General features: G+C 50.6%; 1 protein-coding gene across 6 annotated transcripts in view; it reads right to left on the bottom strand.

The window, feature by feature from the left end:
* Positions 1-7535: 7535 nt before the first annotated feature.
* The window catches only part of CDK6 (cyclin dependent kinase 6), a 159780-nt gene continuing 148393 nt past the window's right edge, over positions 7536-18922 (bottom strand). For 4 of the 6 annotated variants that reach the window (XM_064166901.1, XM_064166904.1, XM_064166902.1 and 1 more), the window contains 2 exons: positions 12755-12890; positions 7536-10861 (listed from right to left, as the gene is read on the bottom strand). In XM_064166901.1, the coding sequence (XP_064022971.1) occupies positions 10715-10861; positions 12755-12890 (283 nt within the window). In that variant the 3' untranslated portion in view covers positions 7536-10714. Of the gene's footprint in view, positions 10862-12754; positions 12891-18922 lie in introns of those variants that run through there. The other 2 variants (XM_064166905.1, XM_064166907.1) reach the window with 1 other exon arrangement.

Below are 18922 nucleotides of genomic sequence, written 5' to 3'. Positions count from 1 at the left end.
GGTGATTGTTATTTTATGAACACAGTCCTCACCCAAACAACTCAAAGCTTCCATTCACTGTAAAGATGAAGTGGACTTCAGAGCAGGACACAAGTAGTTACTGGACTTGGGTCTCCTAATGAAGCCTCCAATCAGGCACCAGACATGGTAACCAGAACTATTAGTTTGAGCCACAGCCTTCAGTTTTGGATGAGAGCTGCAGGCAGAACCACACCCCTGAGCCACAGCAGGTTTGAAGACCTTGACACAGAACTCTGCTGCCTCTAGAAACTGCAAGGAACCACCAAAGCCCTTCGGAGAGCACAGTGAGAGCTGCTGCAGCGCGACGTGAAGCCAGCAGCTACCTGGGTGTGCTGTGACATGCCAAACCAGTCTCTAATCACATTAGAAGATTACGAGCAGCAGTCCAGGCAGGCACAGAGGCAGACCCAAGTGCTGCAGAACAGTCAGTGTCATAAATACCCACAGCAGCCACAGCTCATTGTGGAACCACACAATTGCTTTGGTTCAGAAAGACCTTTGAGGTCATCGGGTCCAACCAGTCTTCAAGTCTATGGAGTCTGGTGCTAAGCCCTTCCCCTTAGCACCACATCTCTGCCTCTCTGAAGCACTTCCAGTAGCAGGGATACACTGTGGACAAGGGCAAAACTCATGGAAACACGAAGGGATTTATCAGGAAGGGATCTGAGGGTGCTGCCTGGCAGCTGACCCATGACCATCCTCAGGGCAGGACAGCACAGGAGAGAGCCCAGCAGCCTGTGCAGAGTTCTGGAGCAAAGCCTTTGTGGAGCCCTCGCCTGTGAGGAGGTGACTTACCCCCTGCACCCAGCGCAGAAAACGATGTGAGAGAAGACAAAGCCCACACACACACGAAGCAGAAGAGCAGGGCCCGAGTAGAACTAAGCACAGACCTTACTTTGCTCATTATCCACACAAATGTTCTCCTCCTCTTCACCCTCAAATTATCAAACGGCTCCGGATGACAATGCTCATTAGCACCATGGAAACAAACGCTCAGGTACACAGACTTCAGTGCCTGGTCTTTGTCTGCCATTCACTGGCAGGTGGGAAGCAGGACTCACAGCACCTGCATCATTCTTCAGTTTACACACATCAATTGTGCTGCCTTTTTTTTTGCCTCCCCCCCTTCAATAAACGAGGTCCCCTTCATCCTCCTGTCTCCCAGAAGTCCTTTCTCTCAGGGTTTCCATTCCTTGCCAGGACTCAGCTCTAGCTGGCTGAGCTGGCTGGCTGGGCTGCCAAGCCTCCTTCACAGCCAGAGCAGAAAAGCCAGTGGCAGTTTAGTGAAACTCCTCCAGAAGGCCTGGGCTCAGGGCTCCCTTCTCCCCTGCACCAGGACCCCAAACCTCTGCCCTCCTGCAAGGGCAAGTCTTTGTCTTGAATATTTTGGGGCCCTTGCTCCAAGAAAGACATTGAGGGGCTGGAGGAGGTCCAGAGAAGCGAAATGAAACTGGTGAAGGGTCTGGAGAACAGGGCTGGGGAGCTGAGGGAACTGGGGGTGTTTAGCCTGGAGAAAAGGAGGCTGAGGGGAGACCTTCTGGCTCTCTACAGCTCCCCTAAAAGAGGTTGGAGCCAGGTGGGGGTTTGGCTCTTCTCTTGAGTAACAAGTGTTAGGGGCAAGGAGAAATGGCCTCAAGTTGCACCAGGGGAGGTTTAGGTTGGATATGAGAAGAAACTTCTTCAGTGAAAGGGCTCCCAAAGCCTGGCACAGGCTGCCCAGGGAGGTGGCTGAATCCCCATCCCTGGAGGTGTTTGAAAGAGGCAGAGCTGTGGTGCTGAGGGCCATGGCTTAGCCTCAGCCTTGGTACAATTAGAGAATGATCTTTAAGGTCTGTTCCAACAAAACAATTTTATCATTCCATGCTTTTTTGTTGTTGCTGCTTAGGAGTGCAGACAGAAAATATGCACCTGCTTCTGGAGTTTGATGTTGTGTCATTGTGTGTTTGACTCCAAAGATGCACTTTTACCACTTCTAGATACCCAGAGATGTCCTTAGTCAGTTACACCAATCATGACAAATCAGTCCATCACCCAAGTGTGCTCAGCTGCATGACAGGTGGGAGATGGAGGCAGCAGAATCTTTAGCAGTGCAGGAACACCAACACCTTGGTGCACACAGCAGGAGGTTTGGACCTAGAGGATCTTTCAGGTCTCTTCCAACCCAAACCATTCCACAATTCTATGAGAAGGGTACCAAGCATGTTTTGATTTGCTAATGGAGGTTGGTCTGGTGCAACATCAATTAATAAACTCCCTCTGGATGTGTTTCAGGGTAAAGGAAAACAATGTTCCATGACTTTCTGCGAGCCACTGTGGCTGAATTCATGCACATTTTACCTATACCAAAAAAGAAGGAACATTTTGGTCACCACAAAGCAGTACTGAACCATGTAGTGTTCACAGCAACTGTAACAAGGTTGTGACATTGAAAGGAAAAATCACTCAATTTTTTATCTTTCTCAATGGACTCCATCCTTGGTGAGCAATAAATTAGTGGCAAAAGCAGAAATCAGGCTGAAGGAGGTTAGATTTCTGCAAACTAAAGTTAGGTGGTGAGGTGCTGGATGCCTGTGCTCAGGTTCCTGTGCCTGGCTGTTGACTTTCTGCAATGGCAGAGCTGTGGAGAGACATACAAACTAGAAAGCAATGCTGCTAACTTGCTGGCTTTAATGTACAATGCTTACTGCAGTTTGTATTCACTTTACAGCTGGAGATCAAAGGAAAATACCTCTAGGAAAGCAAAGTCAGCTTTAGGAAAGCAGTCTGAAATCCAAAAGGAATTATTTGCCTTTTTTGTTTGTTTGTTTTTACTTTCCAGTACTTTGGGAATGACTGACAGGAACCTGATGCTGTGAAGATTTTTATTCTATTGATTTTTTCATACTGAACCCTCAGCACCCAACAATAAATACACAACTTTGCTTCTCTTGCACTGCCAGCAGCAAAACGTTCAGTTCCAAAGGACTGTCATTTGGATTGGGTATGGATAACCTTCTGTGTGCCTTGATTCCACTCTGTTGAGACATGATTATGGTTGCAGTCAATCACCTCCCCGACCTTGCAGAAGGTAAAGAAGGTGTTGGATGGTGAGGTGTGTGCGCTCATCAACTTGGATGCAGTCAACGTGAAGCAGCCCCAGCTGAGGGTGTTCTTAAGGCAGAAAGCCCCAGAGGGTGAGATCTGGGACACAGAGCAGGCATGTGGTGCGATCAAAGGGCTCGGGAGGCTTGCAGAGGGAGCTCCAGAGTTCCCAAAGTGTCCTTTCCCCCCCCCAGTGTGTATATGGCAATCAGCAGCTGCGCACGAAGAGGAGAGACGCTGCAGGGCTTCAGGTAGAGCAAGGGCGCAAGGCTTTCGTATACCCCAGCTCGCCTGCTGTAGCCCCCTGGTGTCATATCGATGGCTCAAAGGCAAGCCAGGAGCTCTGAGGAACAACCCATGAAATCCCTGCGAGCACCTTCCTGCAGACGATCCTGCGTTTCAGGCGGGGACCATCGCAACGCCGAACGCAAAGACGGCAGAGAAGACTGAAGAGAAGCTACGAAGCGCAGAGCGAAAAGGCTGCGCCTTGACAAGAAACAGTAACACACACACACACCTCTCCCTGCTTGTACCCTGATTAAAAGAACATCCTGAAGTTCAAGTATGAAGTGACACAGTGAAACCACCTCCCGTGAGTGGGTCTGGGCAGCAGTTTGCACCATCTCGGATTGCAAAATGTAGGTGGGGGGGCCTGAAATGCTGAAACTCAAGGTGCTAGCTGCTGGGCTGGTGCAAGCTGCACAAGTCAACAGGACTATGCCTGAGTTTTCACCAGCTCAGTCTATACCTTAAGGTGAATGAAAAAAAAAACAAGCCAAGAAACCACTTTGCATCTCTTCCCTCAGCTGTCACATGCTGGACACCTCCAGAGCACAGGGTGTTTTGGTACAAAAAAAGGACTGAAAGGAGAAGGAGAGAGAAGAAAACAAGCCAGGGGCCGTAAGAGGCTCTTTTAACTTTCTCTATGGGGTGTAGTGGTAAAATCAGGCTGAGAAATACACCTTTAGCAGGGGGGTTGGACTGAAGTGATCTTTCAGGTCCCTTCCAACCCAACCCATTTCATGATTCCACGATAAAGGTACCAAGAGGGGTTTTGATTTGCTGTCAGAGGTGGGTCTGGTCTAATGTCAGTTAATCATGTTCCTCTGGACGTGTCTCAGAAGCTGTCCTCACTGTTCAGAGCATTCTGTAAACCCAAGGCTTGGCACTGCCTTTTGAGAACCTATCTTGCATCCTGCACCCCACAGGAGTTACAAACAAGCTTAACTTGATCCACATCTCTTAGCCTCAGTAGGATTCATAAGGAGCAAGGTAGGCACAGGTGGAGTGCCTGGAGCAGGAAGAAGTGATTCTTATTTCTGACACATTTCCCTACCAGCCTCATGCTTTTCTCTACACCTTCCAATGCCACTAAGTGCACTTCTGAACTTTTGTGTAAAAAAAAAAAGTGATTAAGAGCAAATTGGAGAGCAATAACATCCCTACAGGTGAGGGGTTCATCACACAGTATCATTTCTATAGCACTCCTGCTGATGAACTAAGCTCAAATATCTTTGTATAGACCTGAGCTGCCTGACACTCAAATCTGTAGACTTGACAGGGTCCAACTCTTGGTTTAACTTAACTGCCAGTGGAGCAAATTACACTAAATGACTTAAAATACTTTGAAACCCCAATCCTACCTCATGCAATTGTCCACACACATACACTAAAACCTCAGCCTAAATATGCTTTTGTTTAGCCAACAATCTTACTTCAAGCCCAGGCAGACAACTTCATCACTGCCCAAAGACCCCTGTCATAGAATCATGGAATCAGGCAGGTTGAAAGAGAGCTCCAAGCTCAGCCAGCCCAACCTAGCACCCAGCCCTGCCCAACCAACCAGACCATGGCACTAAATGCCCCATGCAGACTTTGCTTCAGCACCTCCAGGGACTCCCACAGCAACTCCACCACCTCCCTGGGCAGCCCATTCCAATGCCAATCACTCTCTCTGCCAACAACTTCCTCCTCACATCCAGCCTAGACCTGCCCTGCCACAGCTTGAGGCTGTGTCCCCTTGTTCTGTTGCTGGGTGCCTGGCAGCAGAGCCCAACCCCACCTGGCTACAACCTCCCTTCAGGTAGCTGTAGACAGCAATGAGGTCACCCCTGAGCCTCCTCTGTTCCAGTTTTCTTCAGTTAGAAGACACCACAGGAACCTGGCCCCTGGCTGAGGCATCTGGAATCCTGCAGCAAAGACAACAAAGCCAGGGGCAGCCTATGCCATGTTTTCCAGGCAGAATTCCCCCTATGTGTAAAATTAGCTCTGTGACAGCATTCCAAAGTCATCTGCTTAGTCCTTTACATATGAAACCAAACCCACCCTAAAGCATACAAATGCTACAGCTGAACACACATGCAACACTCAGTGGACAGCTGCAGTCACTGCCTGCAGGCTGGGGGGGGCTGCAGAATCACCAAGCAGTAATTCAGCTCACATCCTGGAAGCCGAAGCAGGGTCAGATCCAAATGGTAGCTGCTTAAGTGTCCTGCTGAGAGGGGAAGTGTTGAAAGACTGCTGAGGAGCAAACTCCCCAGGGCTGCTTTCCTAGTGCCACAGAAGCATGCTCTAGGCTAGGGAAGGCCACTCGAGTGGCCAGGTGATCCACCGCTGCAGTGACCTAACAAATGCCAGACCAATACTGGGTACAATTAGAGGTTTGCCATCCCTGAACTCTGAAATGTGTCTCTGTGCCAAGGTAAGATGCTCACACTTAATGGAAGGACCAAAATGAGTTCCTCTGTGCCACCACTTACCAACCACCACCCTCACATGGACTGAACACCCCAAAATGCTGCACAGACCTTGTGTTCTCTGCTTGTGAAGGTGGCATAGCAACAGCTAAGAGTAGCTCTTGGGTTGGCACAGCAGCTTAGAAACCTCCATTCCTGCTCTGCAACCCACAAAGGGACTTTTGTTTTGCAAGGCAGATGATTCTGTAGCATTACTCACACTGGGGGCTGGGCAGACTTGCCAAGCTCTGAGAATTGCTCCTATAAGATGCTGAACCACCTGGATCCATCCAGCATGTGGATAACCTTGTCACTACCCAAGTGCTCAAAACCATGCCACTTTGGGTTGCCTAAGGACTGGCAGGCTGGCAGGAGGCAGCTCACAAGGATGTGGACACTGTTTGTTACTCTCCTGCAAGTAGAGCTGTACAGCAACACAGGAAGGACGTGGACCCAGTGGAGCAGGGCCAGAGGAGGCCACAAAAATGATCCTGGGGCTGGAGCACCTCTGCTAGGAGGACAGGCTGAGGGAGCTGGGGGTGTGCAGCCTGCAGAGGAGAAGGCTCCAGGCAGATCTAACAGCAGCCTGCCAGGACCTGCAGGGGCTCCAAGCAGGCTGCAGAGGCACTGTTTGCAAAGGCCTGCAGGGACAGGAGCAGGGCAATGGTTTGGAATGAGAGAAGAGCAGATTGAGACTGGAGGTGAGGAACAAGTTGTGCAGCAGGAGGCTGCTGGAGCACTGCCACAGGCTGCCCAGGGAGGTAGCTGAGGCCTCATCCCTGGAGATGGTGAGGCTGGAGCAGGCTGTGAGCAAGCTGCTGTAGTGGAGGATGTCCCTGCTGAGTGCAGGGGCTTGGACTGGATGCCCTTTGGAGCTCCCTTCCCACCCAAACCATTCTGTGATTCTGATTCCCCATTTCTGCAGCTGAGCTGTAGGCAGTGTTCCTGTGGCCACCTGAAGCTGCTCCCAAGCTGTCTCCTAAGAGACTTTTATTTTCTTCTAATATCCACACAGAAAAACCTCCAACTTCTGCAAAATCTGATTTAAAGCACAGAGCTGTTGCTAGGTTGAAAAGCTGCACTGGAACTCAGGACTTGAACTGGCAGAAGTATCTGGAACTGAAATCCTGTGCAAGAGTCTTGCTTTCTCATCTTATGCTTCTGAGAGTGAATGGCAGGAGAAAACAAAACATATGGGAAAAAAGGCTCTTCCCCTACACTTAGCCACAACCTTCCCACAAATTCAGATCGCTGCCAAAATTCTCCTGAGCTCCTGAGACATTTGCCCTGTCTCTGCAGCACTTGATGGTTTCCCCCTCTCATCTAGCTGCTCAAAACAGAGTCTAGGATTCAAGAAGCTTGAGGATATAGGTAAGAAGTACAAAACAAAAAGAAAGGCTGCAGACTGTAGAAGGTTAATGGGAAACTCTCCAGGAGTAACTGCCCAGAGGAAGGTGGCAGGCTGGGAAAATTCCTCTTGTGCTCAGCAGCAGAGACAGTGCTCTCTGTCTGGGTTTAACCTCAGCATGTCCCTGGGATCCATGCAAATAGCAGGGAATGTGAGGCTCTTCCTGGCACGTGGATGAGAAAGCTAAGTAGTGTGGATGAAAGGTGAGCTCACTCCAAAATCAGAGCCACAGAGCAAGTCCAACCCATAACCCTGCTCTGCAAGGCTGCACAGCAAGCTGGAGAGCTCTGCAGCATGTCCCTGTGGCTGTTCTCTTGCACACCCTCACTGATCCCCTGACCCTAGAGCAGCCAACATACAGCAAGCACCATGTGCCTTCTGATCCTGTAAGCCTGCCCTCGCTTTTCTCTGCTGCTCTCCTGGTGCTGCTGGCTGGGAAATGCTGCTCCAGTAGTTACCTTCCTTGTGACTTCTCTTTAGTTGTGGAGCCAACACTAACCTTTGGCTTAAAGTGTTCTCTCCTTTTTCATTTACCCTAAGAATGTTCCTACATTCAGCACTCAGATCTCTTCCAGCCTTAGCTTTGCTAAGCTTACAAGAGCAAACTCTCTTAACAGCACAGCTGCACAGCTCTGCCTGAGAATTTGGATTTGGAAATGTCCTCTCTCCTCCTACATTTGCCTCCTGTGTTAGTTGCTGAGGAGCTCTGGGCATGTTCCCTGCCAGCAGCTGGAAAGCCACACCAGCTGAATGCCCTGATGGAGCATGTCTGATAGCTCAGCCCTAGGTAAAACATGGAATGGTTTCCAAAGTGCTCAGCTCCCTAGAAAGCTTTGCTGCCTGTTACTGTGGTGAGGCTCTCCTGAAGCCTGCCTCTGTTTGGTGTAATTAGTGTTTAAAAATGATTAAGCAAAAATTTCCTTCTGGCCTGTCCTCTTCTCCATCCACTCAGGTTCCCTGACCTGTGGAGGAGCAGAGCTGGGACAACTGCTTTGCTGTTCCACTTGGTCCTAAGAGCAGAGAGAGTGACAGAGGCATGGCCAAGATGAGAGGGTTAGCTGCCCTCCCCACTCACTGGCCTTCAGCTCACTGCTGGCAAAGCTTCCCAAATCCTTCTCTTACACACCTGTGGTGCCTGCTCTTGGCAGGCCTCATTTGCAGCTTGCCTGCTCATGCTGGTAGGTTTTGCACAGGCACCATTCTGGGCAGGAGAAAGAGCAGAGGCTGCTGCATGCACTCCAGTGGGCCCTGTAAAACCTGCCCGAGCTACAACAGCTCTCATTTAACCACATACCACACACTTGGGTGTCTAACAGTAAGGAGAAGTTCTATCCAAGAGACAGAGAGGACTCACTCTCTCCCCTAGCCATGGGCCATGCCCCAGACCTGATCCCCGAACCAGAGTGAGGCTGGGCACCACGGCCAGCCTGTCAAATCTGGCACAGCACTGAGGAGCCTGCCAGCAAGAGCACAGAATCAGAGAATTGTCTCAGTTGGAGAAGACCTCCAAGAGCATCCAGTCCAACCATCCAACACCACCAGGGCCATTAAACCATGGCCCCAGGCGCCAGGTCCACATGTCTCTGGAGCACCTCCAGGGATGGTGATGGTTACAGGTTCCCAAGCCACAGCCCAGAGAATTGTGTTGCTCAGCCAACTGCTTAGGACCCACTTCTGCCAAGCATGCTGTGAATGCAGAGTGGTGGAGCACTGGAACAGGTTGCCCAGGCAGGTGGTGCAGGCACCATCCTCCATTCAAATTTGGCTGGATGGGACTCTGAACAACCTGATCTAGCTGGGATGTCCCTGCCCAGTGCAGAAGGGGTTGGAGAGATGACCTTTAAAGGTCCCTTCCAACCAGTTCATTCTATGATTCTAGAATGCTGCTGGCTCAATGGCTAGGCAAGATGAAATGGAGATGAGGAAGAGAGAAGCCTGACTGCCAGGTGTAAGCACAGCTCTAGCTGCCTTACATCCAGTAGTCTCTACCTATAGGTCTATGGTAAGGGCTAACTCACTGGACCAATGTTGCCCCCAAAATCACATCCAGGTAAATGTTAGGGAACAGCTTTTATGAATTTCAAAGATTTTTTCCCCCTAGTACAGCATTAAGAAAATAAAAGCTTCTTTTTCCCCAAAAAATACTGAAAATATCTAAAACCTGCTACCTATGAAAGTGTAACCTAAGGTTTAAAAAGAACTGTGCTAGAGAGGCATGGGAACTGCTTTGTGGTTCTGACATCCAGCAATGGCACCAGGGGAGAAGAGGGTGCCAGGAGAGCCACAGGGTGGTTGAGGAGAGGAGCTGATGCATCTCTGCACAGCAAACACATCTGCTTCATCCGCGCCAGCTGAGGGACTTTGAGACAGCAATGCCCACCCTTGTGCTGCAGGTAAGGCAAGGGCATACAGCACCCAGTGCAGCACAGCCAGGCAGCTGTGCTCATGGCAGGTAGAGGCTTCCCTGCTCCTGGAGGGGAATTTCTGCCTTGTAGTCTCTGTTTGATCAGAAGAGGTTGAAGGCAATTAAAAACAAACACCCACAAATCTGTGTCGATTCTCACTGGCTCTGCTGCAGCTCAGAAAACTTGGAATGAGAGGAGGGAAATGTGCTTGCAGCTGCTTCCAGGGGGTTGGATGGCAGGCTAGAAAGTGCCTGGATTTCAGTACAGTCACCATGTGGATACCCAAGGAGTGGACTCCAGCAGCTTTTTCAACCACCTGGGGTGTGGCTCTGTGGGTTTTTGCAGCGTGCACACAAACGTAGCTAGGCCAGAACTCGTTTGTGTCTGAAACAACCCCAAAGTGGAGACGTTTATTAGACTTGCCATCATCACTGTCATTTTTGTATGGAGCAATGAAATGCTGGAAGAATCCATCCAAGTTTTCAGGTGGGGCAGCAGCTGTGTCTAGGCTCTGAGTGATGCATGAACACGTGCACTGGTCAGCTGCAGGGTGCAGACAGCTGAGCTTTCAGTGCTGTTGTTTGAACAGCACTGGAAGAGATCACATCATAATAATTTAAACAGTACCAAACCAGGCTTCAGCAGCTAGAGAGAGAGAGAGAGAGAGAGAGAGAGAGAGGGAGATTGGGGGATTGCATCACGTCTTGGCAGGGACTCGTTCATCCTACTCCACACAGGCAGCACCGGATGGGGAGAGGATAAACTGGCAGCACAGCTCCGGTCAGCAGCTTCGCTCCCTCTGCAGCCTTCCCAGGTAGGTCAGCGAAACAAACCCAACACCAAGCTGCAGTGGGAGTGGGTCAAAGCCCCTGGCCCTGGCGTTGCTCTGATGAAAGTAAACTAGGTTGATTTCCTTGGATAAGCACATCACAGTCCCAAAAGAAAAGCTAAGTGCATAAAACCTCCCAGTAATGGTCTCGGCTAGAAGGGCGCCGTGGTGGGTACGAGACAGTGGCCTTGTCAGCTACGCCTCTTGTTCATGCATGCTTCATCTGCAGGCAGCATTAGGATGCGTCCACCTTGCTGGAGTTCTGGCTGGGTGACATGTGAGAGTCCAGGTTCTCCTTGCATTTCTCCAGGTCATGGAAATAGGGGTGAGAGAGGGCAACATAGGCAGATATTCTCTTGGCTGGATTGAAGGCTAAGCATTTCTGTAAGCAGGAAAAGAAGGGGTTTGTAACTCAGAATGCACAGCTGCCAGTGCTGCCACCGCACAGCGACACCCATGCCTGCCTCCTGCTCCCTGGCGGCAGCACGACAACCTGCAGGCACCCGGCAGCTGCCCCGCAGCAGGAACAGCCATACCAAAACAAGCAGTGGGGTCACAGGGGGTGAACAAGGCAGCCCCAAAGCCGTTAGAAAGCAGCAAAACTCAACTAGTCACAGCTTAGGAAAGCTCAGCATTCAGGGGCTCTGAATTCACATGCACAGGGTAGGAGTCTCAAAGACTGCAGAGAGCAACTATCAATGAACAACTCCTGAACCCCCTCTGTGTTCTACACACTGCTCTCTTGTGGCTGTGCCAGCATGGATGGCATCAGAAGGCAAATGTTCATTCCTGGGCTCACCATTTCTAAGGTGACCTTCTGGCCTTCCTGTGTTACTGATCTGTCTTCTTCCTAGTTGTCCTTTGCTTTTCTTCTCTCCACATCCTTATCCCAGCCCCTGACCAGCCAGCACTGCAATGTCTCCCATAGCTTGTGCTTGATACCTTGTTCTTCTCTTCCTTCATTCACCTTCAGTATTCTTCCTACTCTCCTCTTTTAATTGCTTCCTTCTGTCCTTCTTTAACTGCTTCCTACTGTACAGCTGCTTCCTATTGTCCTTCTTTAACTGCTTCCTACTGTCCTTGTTTGACTACTTCCTTCTGTCCTTCTTTAACTGCTTCTTATTGTCCAGCTGCTTCCTTCTGTCCTTCTTTAACCGCTTCCTACTGTCCAGCTGCTTCCTACTGTCCTTGACTGCCTCCTGCTGTCCTTGTTTAACTGCTTCCTACTCCTGCTTTCCTTTCTTGTATCAGAACTTGTCTCGTTTCATTTCTTCAATTTAATTGAGAGACTTCCAGCCCCTCCTCCCTTTTCATCTGTAGCTCTCAAGTTCTGGTCTCTTTTTCCAACAGGAAGGGCTTCCTTTCCTGCCTCACCTTCTGGGCACAAATATTTGTCTTCTTCCTCCCTCACACTCACTGAGCTCTCTGTGGTATTTCATTCCTCGTTGTTCACAGGACCTAATTGTTGTCCCATCTCTAGCTTCCACTTCCAGGCTGCCTGCAAGCACAAGAGATGTGTTGCTCCCCTGCCATTTCCAGTGTCCAGATGCAGCCCAGCTGTCACAAGTGCAGTGGGGGCTGATGAGCTGTTCTGCAGAGGTAAGGATAACCACAGACAGCAGTTCTTGCAGGGATGCAGCAGGTTTATCAGGAGTTGCTCTGTGCTCACTCTGCCAAGCCCCTGTGAGCCAAGACCTTTTCAAGGCTTCCAGCTAAAACTCTGAGCTATATTACAAGAAGCAGGGCAAAAGGCAAAGCCATTCCAAGACTGAACCTCAGGGCTGGGGTTTAAAGCACATCTCTAAAATGGATGAAAATCATTTAACTGGGTTCAGTGTTCCCAGCACAATCTGTCTGCTTCTGTTCAGTCCTGCTGGTGAAGTCCAAACCTCGAGTTCAGCACTCAGCAGAAGGCCTGCAGCTGTAGCTGCCTCTGCAGCCCATCCCCAGCTTTACACTGCTCCACTATACCACAACAAGCACTAGACTGGGGTTTGAGCTCACCTCAGGCTTAGACCATAAGAGCAGCTGAACCAGTGGCAGGTCAGTAATGAGGATCTAAGACAAGGTTTAAAGACAGGACAGCCAAGCACTTCCCTAACACAGCTTCCTACTCTCTAACTGTTCTCAGCTCTGACTCCTCTTGAGCCAAAGGCAGTGTCTTTGTGATGATTTTTCACAGCTATACCTGCATTACCAGGCAAGGCTCCTGCTTTGGAGCCTTTCTTGGCATGCTGCAGTCATGCAACTGGAAGAGGAAGAGGAAGGAACTCACGAGAAGCAGGTCTTTGCCCAGCTCATCAATGTCTGGTACAAACTTTTCAATAGGTTGTGCAGCTCTGGAAGCAAAAGCATTTCTTGGAAGGGCAACATCAGTAGGCCAGTCCTCTTCTTCTGGGAGTCCAATGACACTGCAAAAGGCAAAATCCAACATGCTGGGTCTGATGCACACTTTTACACAGAGGTCTGTGTACTTTCATGCAGATGCTCAGTCTGGATGCACACTTTCATCATAGAATCATAGAATCAGGCAGGTTGGAAGAGACAGCTCTGAGCTCAGCCAGCCCAACCTAGCACCCAGCCCTAGCCAGTCAACCAGACCATGGCACTAAGTGCCCCAGCCAGGCTTGGCTGCAACACCTCCAGCCACAGCCACTCCACCACCTCCCTGGGCAGCCCATTCCAATGCCAATCACTCTCTCTGCCAACAACTTCCTCCTAACATCCAGCCTGAACCTCCCCTGGCACAACTTGAGACTGTGTCCCCTTGGCCTGTTGCTGGTTGCCTGGCAGAAGAGCCCAACCCCACCTGGCTACAGCCTCCCTGGAGGGAGCTGCAGACGTGATGTACACTTCCATGCAGTGCCTCCTTCACACTGACCACACTGAGTGGCTCTTTGGAAGCCTTTCAGTTGAACTGAGGTGAGCTGCACAGCAGCGCAGCAATCTCTGCAAACAGAGGCTGGTGGCTGCTGGTCCTCAGCCTGCTTGGCAGGAATCATTTGGTGGCCAAGACAATTCTCTGACTTAGGTCTCAACGTTCTGAGCCTTTTTTGTTGTTGTTGTTGTTGACAAAGGGCTGAGTGCTCTGGAAGCCAGTTGCTGAGCCCCTGGTGCAACACATGTCGCTGCAGGATGATTAAGAGCAGTGAGTTTCAAAGGGGAATTGCATGCAAGGAGCTTTAGTCACAAGAATGGGGACTGAGAGAATAGTGTGGGTCAAGAGGAGGCTAAGGCAATAAAAGGGATGTTTCATAATGCTTCAAAGCTATGGGCAGGAATTGTTGCCCAAACAATTTATTTGCTGCAGAAGGCAGGTTTTGAAGTCCCGGTTCAGAAGGGGCACAGCACTGGAGTGTCTTGATGGTTTAACTTCCCATTGTGTTTTAGTTTGCCTTACCCTTTGAGGGAATATTTTCACTTCTTTTCATAACTTATTTCTTTGTTCTTTAGATTCTAGGAGCTATTTATACTTCTCAAACCATCATGCAAAGGTTTAACCCCCAAATTAAAGGATGGCTCAAGCCTCAGGCATGCTGTGCTTTGGGCTGCTGCTGACATTTGTGGGGTCTCTGGTGCAGGAGCTGGGAAAGCCAATAGGTGACTTGTCAGGCCTCAGAGAAAATCCACTTTTAGTGCAGGCTTCATGGGAATGCTGACAGGGTGAGAAGGAACGTGAGAAAAAGGCACTGAGATTTGAGTCTGCACTGACAAGAGGATTGAGTCCAGCAGCAGTGAGTTTGCAATGACACCAAGCTGGGAGCAGCTGTGGATCTATGGGAGGATAGGAGAGTCCTGCAGAGGCACTTAGATAGGCTGGATGGGTGGGCAGAGGCCAAGGGGATGAGACTGAACAAGGCCAAGTGCAGGGTTCTACACTTTGGCCACAACAACCCCAAGCAGCACTACAGGCTGGGGACAGAGTGGCTGAGAGCAGCCAGGCAGAGAGGGACCTGGGGGTGCTGGCAGAGAGGAGCTGCAGAGGAGGCAGCAGTGCCCAGGTGGGCAGCAGAGCCAATGGCATCCTGGGCTGGCTCAGGAGCAGTGTGGGCAGCAGGGCAAGGGAGGTTCTGCCCCTGTGCTCAGCACTGCTCAGGCCACCCCTTGAGTGCTGTGTCCAGTTCTGGGACACTCAATTCAAGAGAGATGCTGAGGTGCTGGAAGGTGTCCAGAGCAGGGCAGCAAGGCTGGGGAGGGGCCTGGAGCACAGCCCTGTGAGGAGAGGCTGAGGGAGCTGGGGGTGTGCAGCCTGCAGCAGAGGAGGCTCAGGGCAGAGCTCATTGCTGTCTGCAGCTGCCTGCAGGGAGGCTGTAGCCAGGTGGGGTTGGGCTCTGCTGCCAGGGGACAGAAGAAGGGGACACAGTCTCAAGCTGTGCCAGGGGAGGTCTAGGCTGGATGTTAAGAGGAAGTTGTTGTCAGAGAGAGTGATTGGCATTGGAATGGGCTGCCCAGGGAGGTGGTGGAGTGGCTGTGCCTGGAGGTGTTGAAGCCAAGCCTGGCTGGGGCACTTAGTGCCATGGTCTGGTTGATTGGCCAGGGCTGGGTGCTAGGTTGGGCTGGCTGAGCTTGGAGCTCTCTTCCAACCTGCTTGGTTCTGTGATTCTATGAGGCAAATGCCACTAGGGAGCAGCATTGACCTTTTGCTGGGAAGATTTGCTGATGCACTTGGATGTAAATCCCAGATTACTTCAATGGCATTTAGTGGAAATTACTCCACATTTACCCACATGGATTTTACACTGGGATTTGGCTCACCTAAAATACCTCGGGAAATTAATATGTGCTCAAAACAACAGCATGGCTGAGGGCAAGGCAATTAAAATCTCAGAACCATTTAATTTTGCTGTATCTGAAGTGGAGGCTCCAGGCAGACCTAACAGCAGCCTGCCAGCACCTGAAGGGGCTGCAAGCAGGCTGCAGAGGGACTGTTTGCAAAGGCCTGCAGGGACAGGACCAGGGCAATGGTTTGGAATGAGAGCAGAGCAGATTGAGACTGGAGGTGAGGAACAAGTTGTGCTGCAGGAGGCTGCTGGAGCACTGCCACAGGCTGCCCAGGGAGGTGGTTGAGGCCCCATGGATGGAGCTCTTGAAGGTGAGGCTGGAGCAGGCTGTGAGCAAGCTGCTGTGGTGGAGGATGTCCCTGCTGAGTGCAGGGGCTTGGCCTGGATGAGCTCTGGAGCTCCCTCCCCACCCAATCCATTCCATGATCCTATGATTCTATATCACAGCTATTGGAAATGATTAAATCTCTCTAAAAGTGGAATTTGACTTTTTTATCACCAGAGGTACTGTGGGGCATGGGGCCAGTCCCCTGGGCACAGTGGTTAAAGCCATGAGATCAGCTGTTGGAGGATCTGGAGCTCATACCAAATTTACTGCAGCCACAGCACAGGAATATGTTAGAGTGAAGTGTAAGAACCATGAGCCTCAACCTGCCACTGCGAGGGCTTTGGTTAGTCTCAGCTCCTTCAGCGTTTGCCAGGGGAGCCTGAGCTGGGCAGAATAAGCACAGGCAAAGCTAATGCAGAGGAGCAAGCAACCAGCTCGGCAGACAGGTAGGGCGGACAAGACCAAGGGCAGAGCAGAGACTTCTGCTACATGCTCAGGTGGCACTGCGAGCTCTGACCAGTGACGCCTGAGGAGGTGCCCTCGCCCTGCCCCGCTGGCACCACCGCTCCAGGCACTAAGCTGGGGGGACCTCGGGGGAGTTCCAGCTCCTGCCAAAGGTTCAGGCCAGCTCTTGAGAAAGGCTGATAGCTTCCCACTGCCATGGATCATAGTGGGAGACTGTCTGTAGTGTTTAGCCTACTTCTGGGCTCCTCCATTGCAGAGAGATGTTGAGGTGCTGGAAGGTGTTGAGAGAAGGGCAGCAAGGCTGGGAAGGGGCCTGGAGCAGAGCCCTGTGAGGAGAGGCTGAGGGAGCTGGGAGTGTGCAGCCTGCAGCAGAGGAGGCTCAGGGCAGAGCTCATTGCTGTCTGCAGCTGCCTGCAGGGAGGCTGTAGCCAGGTGGGGTTGGGCTCTGCTGCCAGGCAAGCAGCAACAGAACAAGGGGACACAGTCTCAAGTTGTGCCAGGGGAGGTCTAGGCTGGATGTTAGGAGAAAGCTGTTGGCAGAGAGAGTGATTGGCATTGGAATGGGCTGCCCAGGGAGGTGGTGGAGTGGCTGTGGCTGGAGGTGTTGCAGCCAAGCCTGGCTGGGGCACTTAGTGCCATGGTCTGGTTGATTGGCCAGGGCTGGGTGCTAGGTTGGGCTGGCTGAGCTTGGAGCTCTCTTCCAACCCTGGTTGATGGTTCTATGTTTCTATGATCTCTGAAGGTATTCCACTGCTGATGGTGTCCTGGGAAAGCAGGAAACTGCTCTGGGCCTGCCCTGAGGGATTTACCCTTCAAAGTGGTAGGATTTTACCTGATGCAAATCAGAATGGCCCATGGAAAGCCAAGGTAGAACCCAGCCCTGTTACCAGAAGGAACACATCAACCCAAAAGCCCCAAACTACTTTCTGGCCAGATCAGTCTGCAGAATGAGTCACTCCTGTAGAAAGAAACAGCCCAGCAAGAAGAGCTGTGCTTGACTGGGGGTTCCCCAGCTGTGAAAACACAAACACCATTTAGCCTAAACCCTACCCTCCAGGACTCAAGAAAGAAATCTGTGATCCGCTTAAGAAGTGCAGAGAAGAAGCAAACCCAAACTTTCTCCTTAAGCTGTCAAGGTTTGAGGGGTTCCAGGTTACAAAGATGTGCAATAAGGAATTTCTTCTGGAATGAGCATGGCATTTTCCCTTTGTGAGGAATTCTTTTCCACACAGGTATGCATTTGATCTCAGGCACAGACTCACAGAATGGGTTGGGTTGGCAAGGACACCTCCCACTACACCAAGTTGGTCAAAGCCTCATCCAACCTGCCCTTGAACACCTGCAGGGAGGTTCTGGAGCACAGAAGCACCCAGTGTGATCACATTGGGTGCTTCTGTGCTCCACAACCTCCTGGGCATCCTGTGCCAGTGTCTCACCACCCTCACTTGTAAGAACTTCCCAGCATCCTGTCTCAATCTGCCCTCCTCAAGCTTCAATCCATCCCTTCTCACCCCATCACTTTTAAAAAGTCCCTTTTTGGCTTTCTTTTATCTCCCTTCAGGCACTGGAGGCCTTAATAAAGCAGAATATATCTTTTAATTATAAAGTATGCTGCCTCCTGAAAGAGCCCAAACCTTTTAGGGGCAATGGCTTCAAGTTAGAGAAGAGCAGATTTAGCTTGGATGTTAGGAACAAATCTGCACCATCAGGGTAGTGGGACACTGGAAGACGTTGCCCAGGGAGGTGGTTGAGGCTCCATTCCTGGACATACTCAAGGTAAGGCTTTGTATGGTCCTGCTCTGGCAGGGGGATGGACTCAGTGATCCCTTGGGGTCCCTTCCAACCCCTAACATCCTGTGAGCCTGTGTGACAGGGCTCTGGGCAACCTGAGGATGTCCCTGCTGACTACAGATAGGGTTGGACTGGATGGCCTTTGGAGGTCCCTTCCAACCCAGACCACTCTGTGATTCTCTGATTCTCCCATTCTGTGGTTCTATGCTCCCATGATTCTATGACTCCACGTATCAAAACTTTACTCCTTTACTAAAGCAGACTCTTGTAGGAGTGCAGGAGCAGTCTGGCAGCAGCAGCAGCAGCCGCTCAGGACTGGGGCAGGAAGAGCTCTGCAGCGCATGACAAATTAACCATGCGAGTGAGTCAGCCAAGCTGCTGTGGCATGCAGGAAGGGGAAGTGACTGTGTGAAATCAAGACCTGCAATTTAGGAACCTTGTAGGCAATCATGAAAAAGCTTAGGAATGGATCTGGTATGATTTCAGATCTGGGAACGTGGTTCAGGAGAGAAACTGATTCTCTGCTCTGTTTAAGCTCCTCATAAATGTTACTATCTCCTCTTTGGAGCATCTTGGAGACACTAATATTTCTGCCTCTCTTTTCCCCCTCTTCCTCTCTACTTCCTAATTGATTCTGTGATCTTGTTTATTATTTCATCTGGATACCTGCAGCCCCTCCACGTGGGAAGGGCAGGCAGAGGTGCAGAGGAAGCAGGTGCTATTTCTCTGGGGTGGGAGCAGCCCTGGGAGGTTTTGATTCTCTAACCACATGACCTTAAATTTACATGGTCCTTTAAATTCAGAAACTGCTTACTCTGAAAAGCTCTCACACAAACCCATGACATAACTCCACTCCATGACCATATTGGTAATACCAATAATTAATGTTTTAGCTTCTAACTAAGACCTTATTTTGTAAGAGAATTCTTCTGCTTCAGAGAGTTTAGAACCTTCCCATCTCTGCCATGTCTGAAGAAGAAAACCACAAACTCCTAGGACTGTACAAAGGGTTTAAAATAAAGCCAACTAGTTTGGCATTTTCAGCGGCACCCAGCCACAGGACACAAACCTGAACATC

This window comes from Pogoniulus pusillus, chromosome 28 (assembly GCF_015220805.1).
Source record: "Pogoniulus pusillus isolate bPogPus1 chromosome 28, bPogPus1.pri, whole genome shotgun sequence".
NCBI classification, from domain to species: domain Eukaryota; kingdom Metazoa; phylum Chordata; class Aves; order Piciformes; family Lybiidae; genus Pogoniulus; species Pogoniulus pusillus.
The sequence above is the reverse complement of the archived record's forward strand: the minus strand, read 5'-3'. Positions and strand labels throughout refer to the sequence as shown.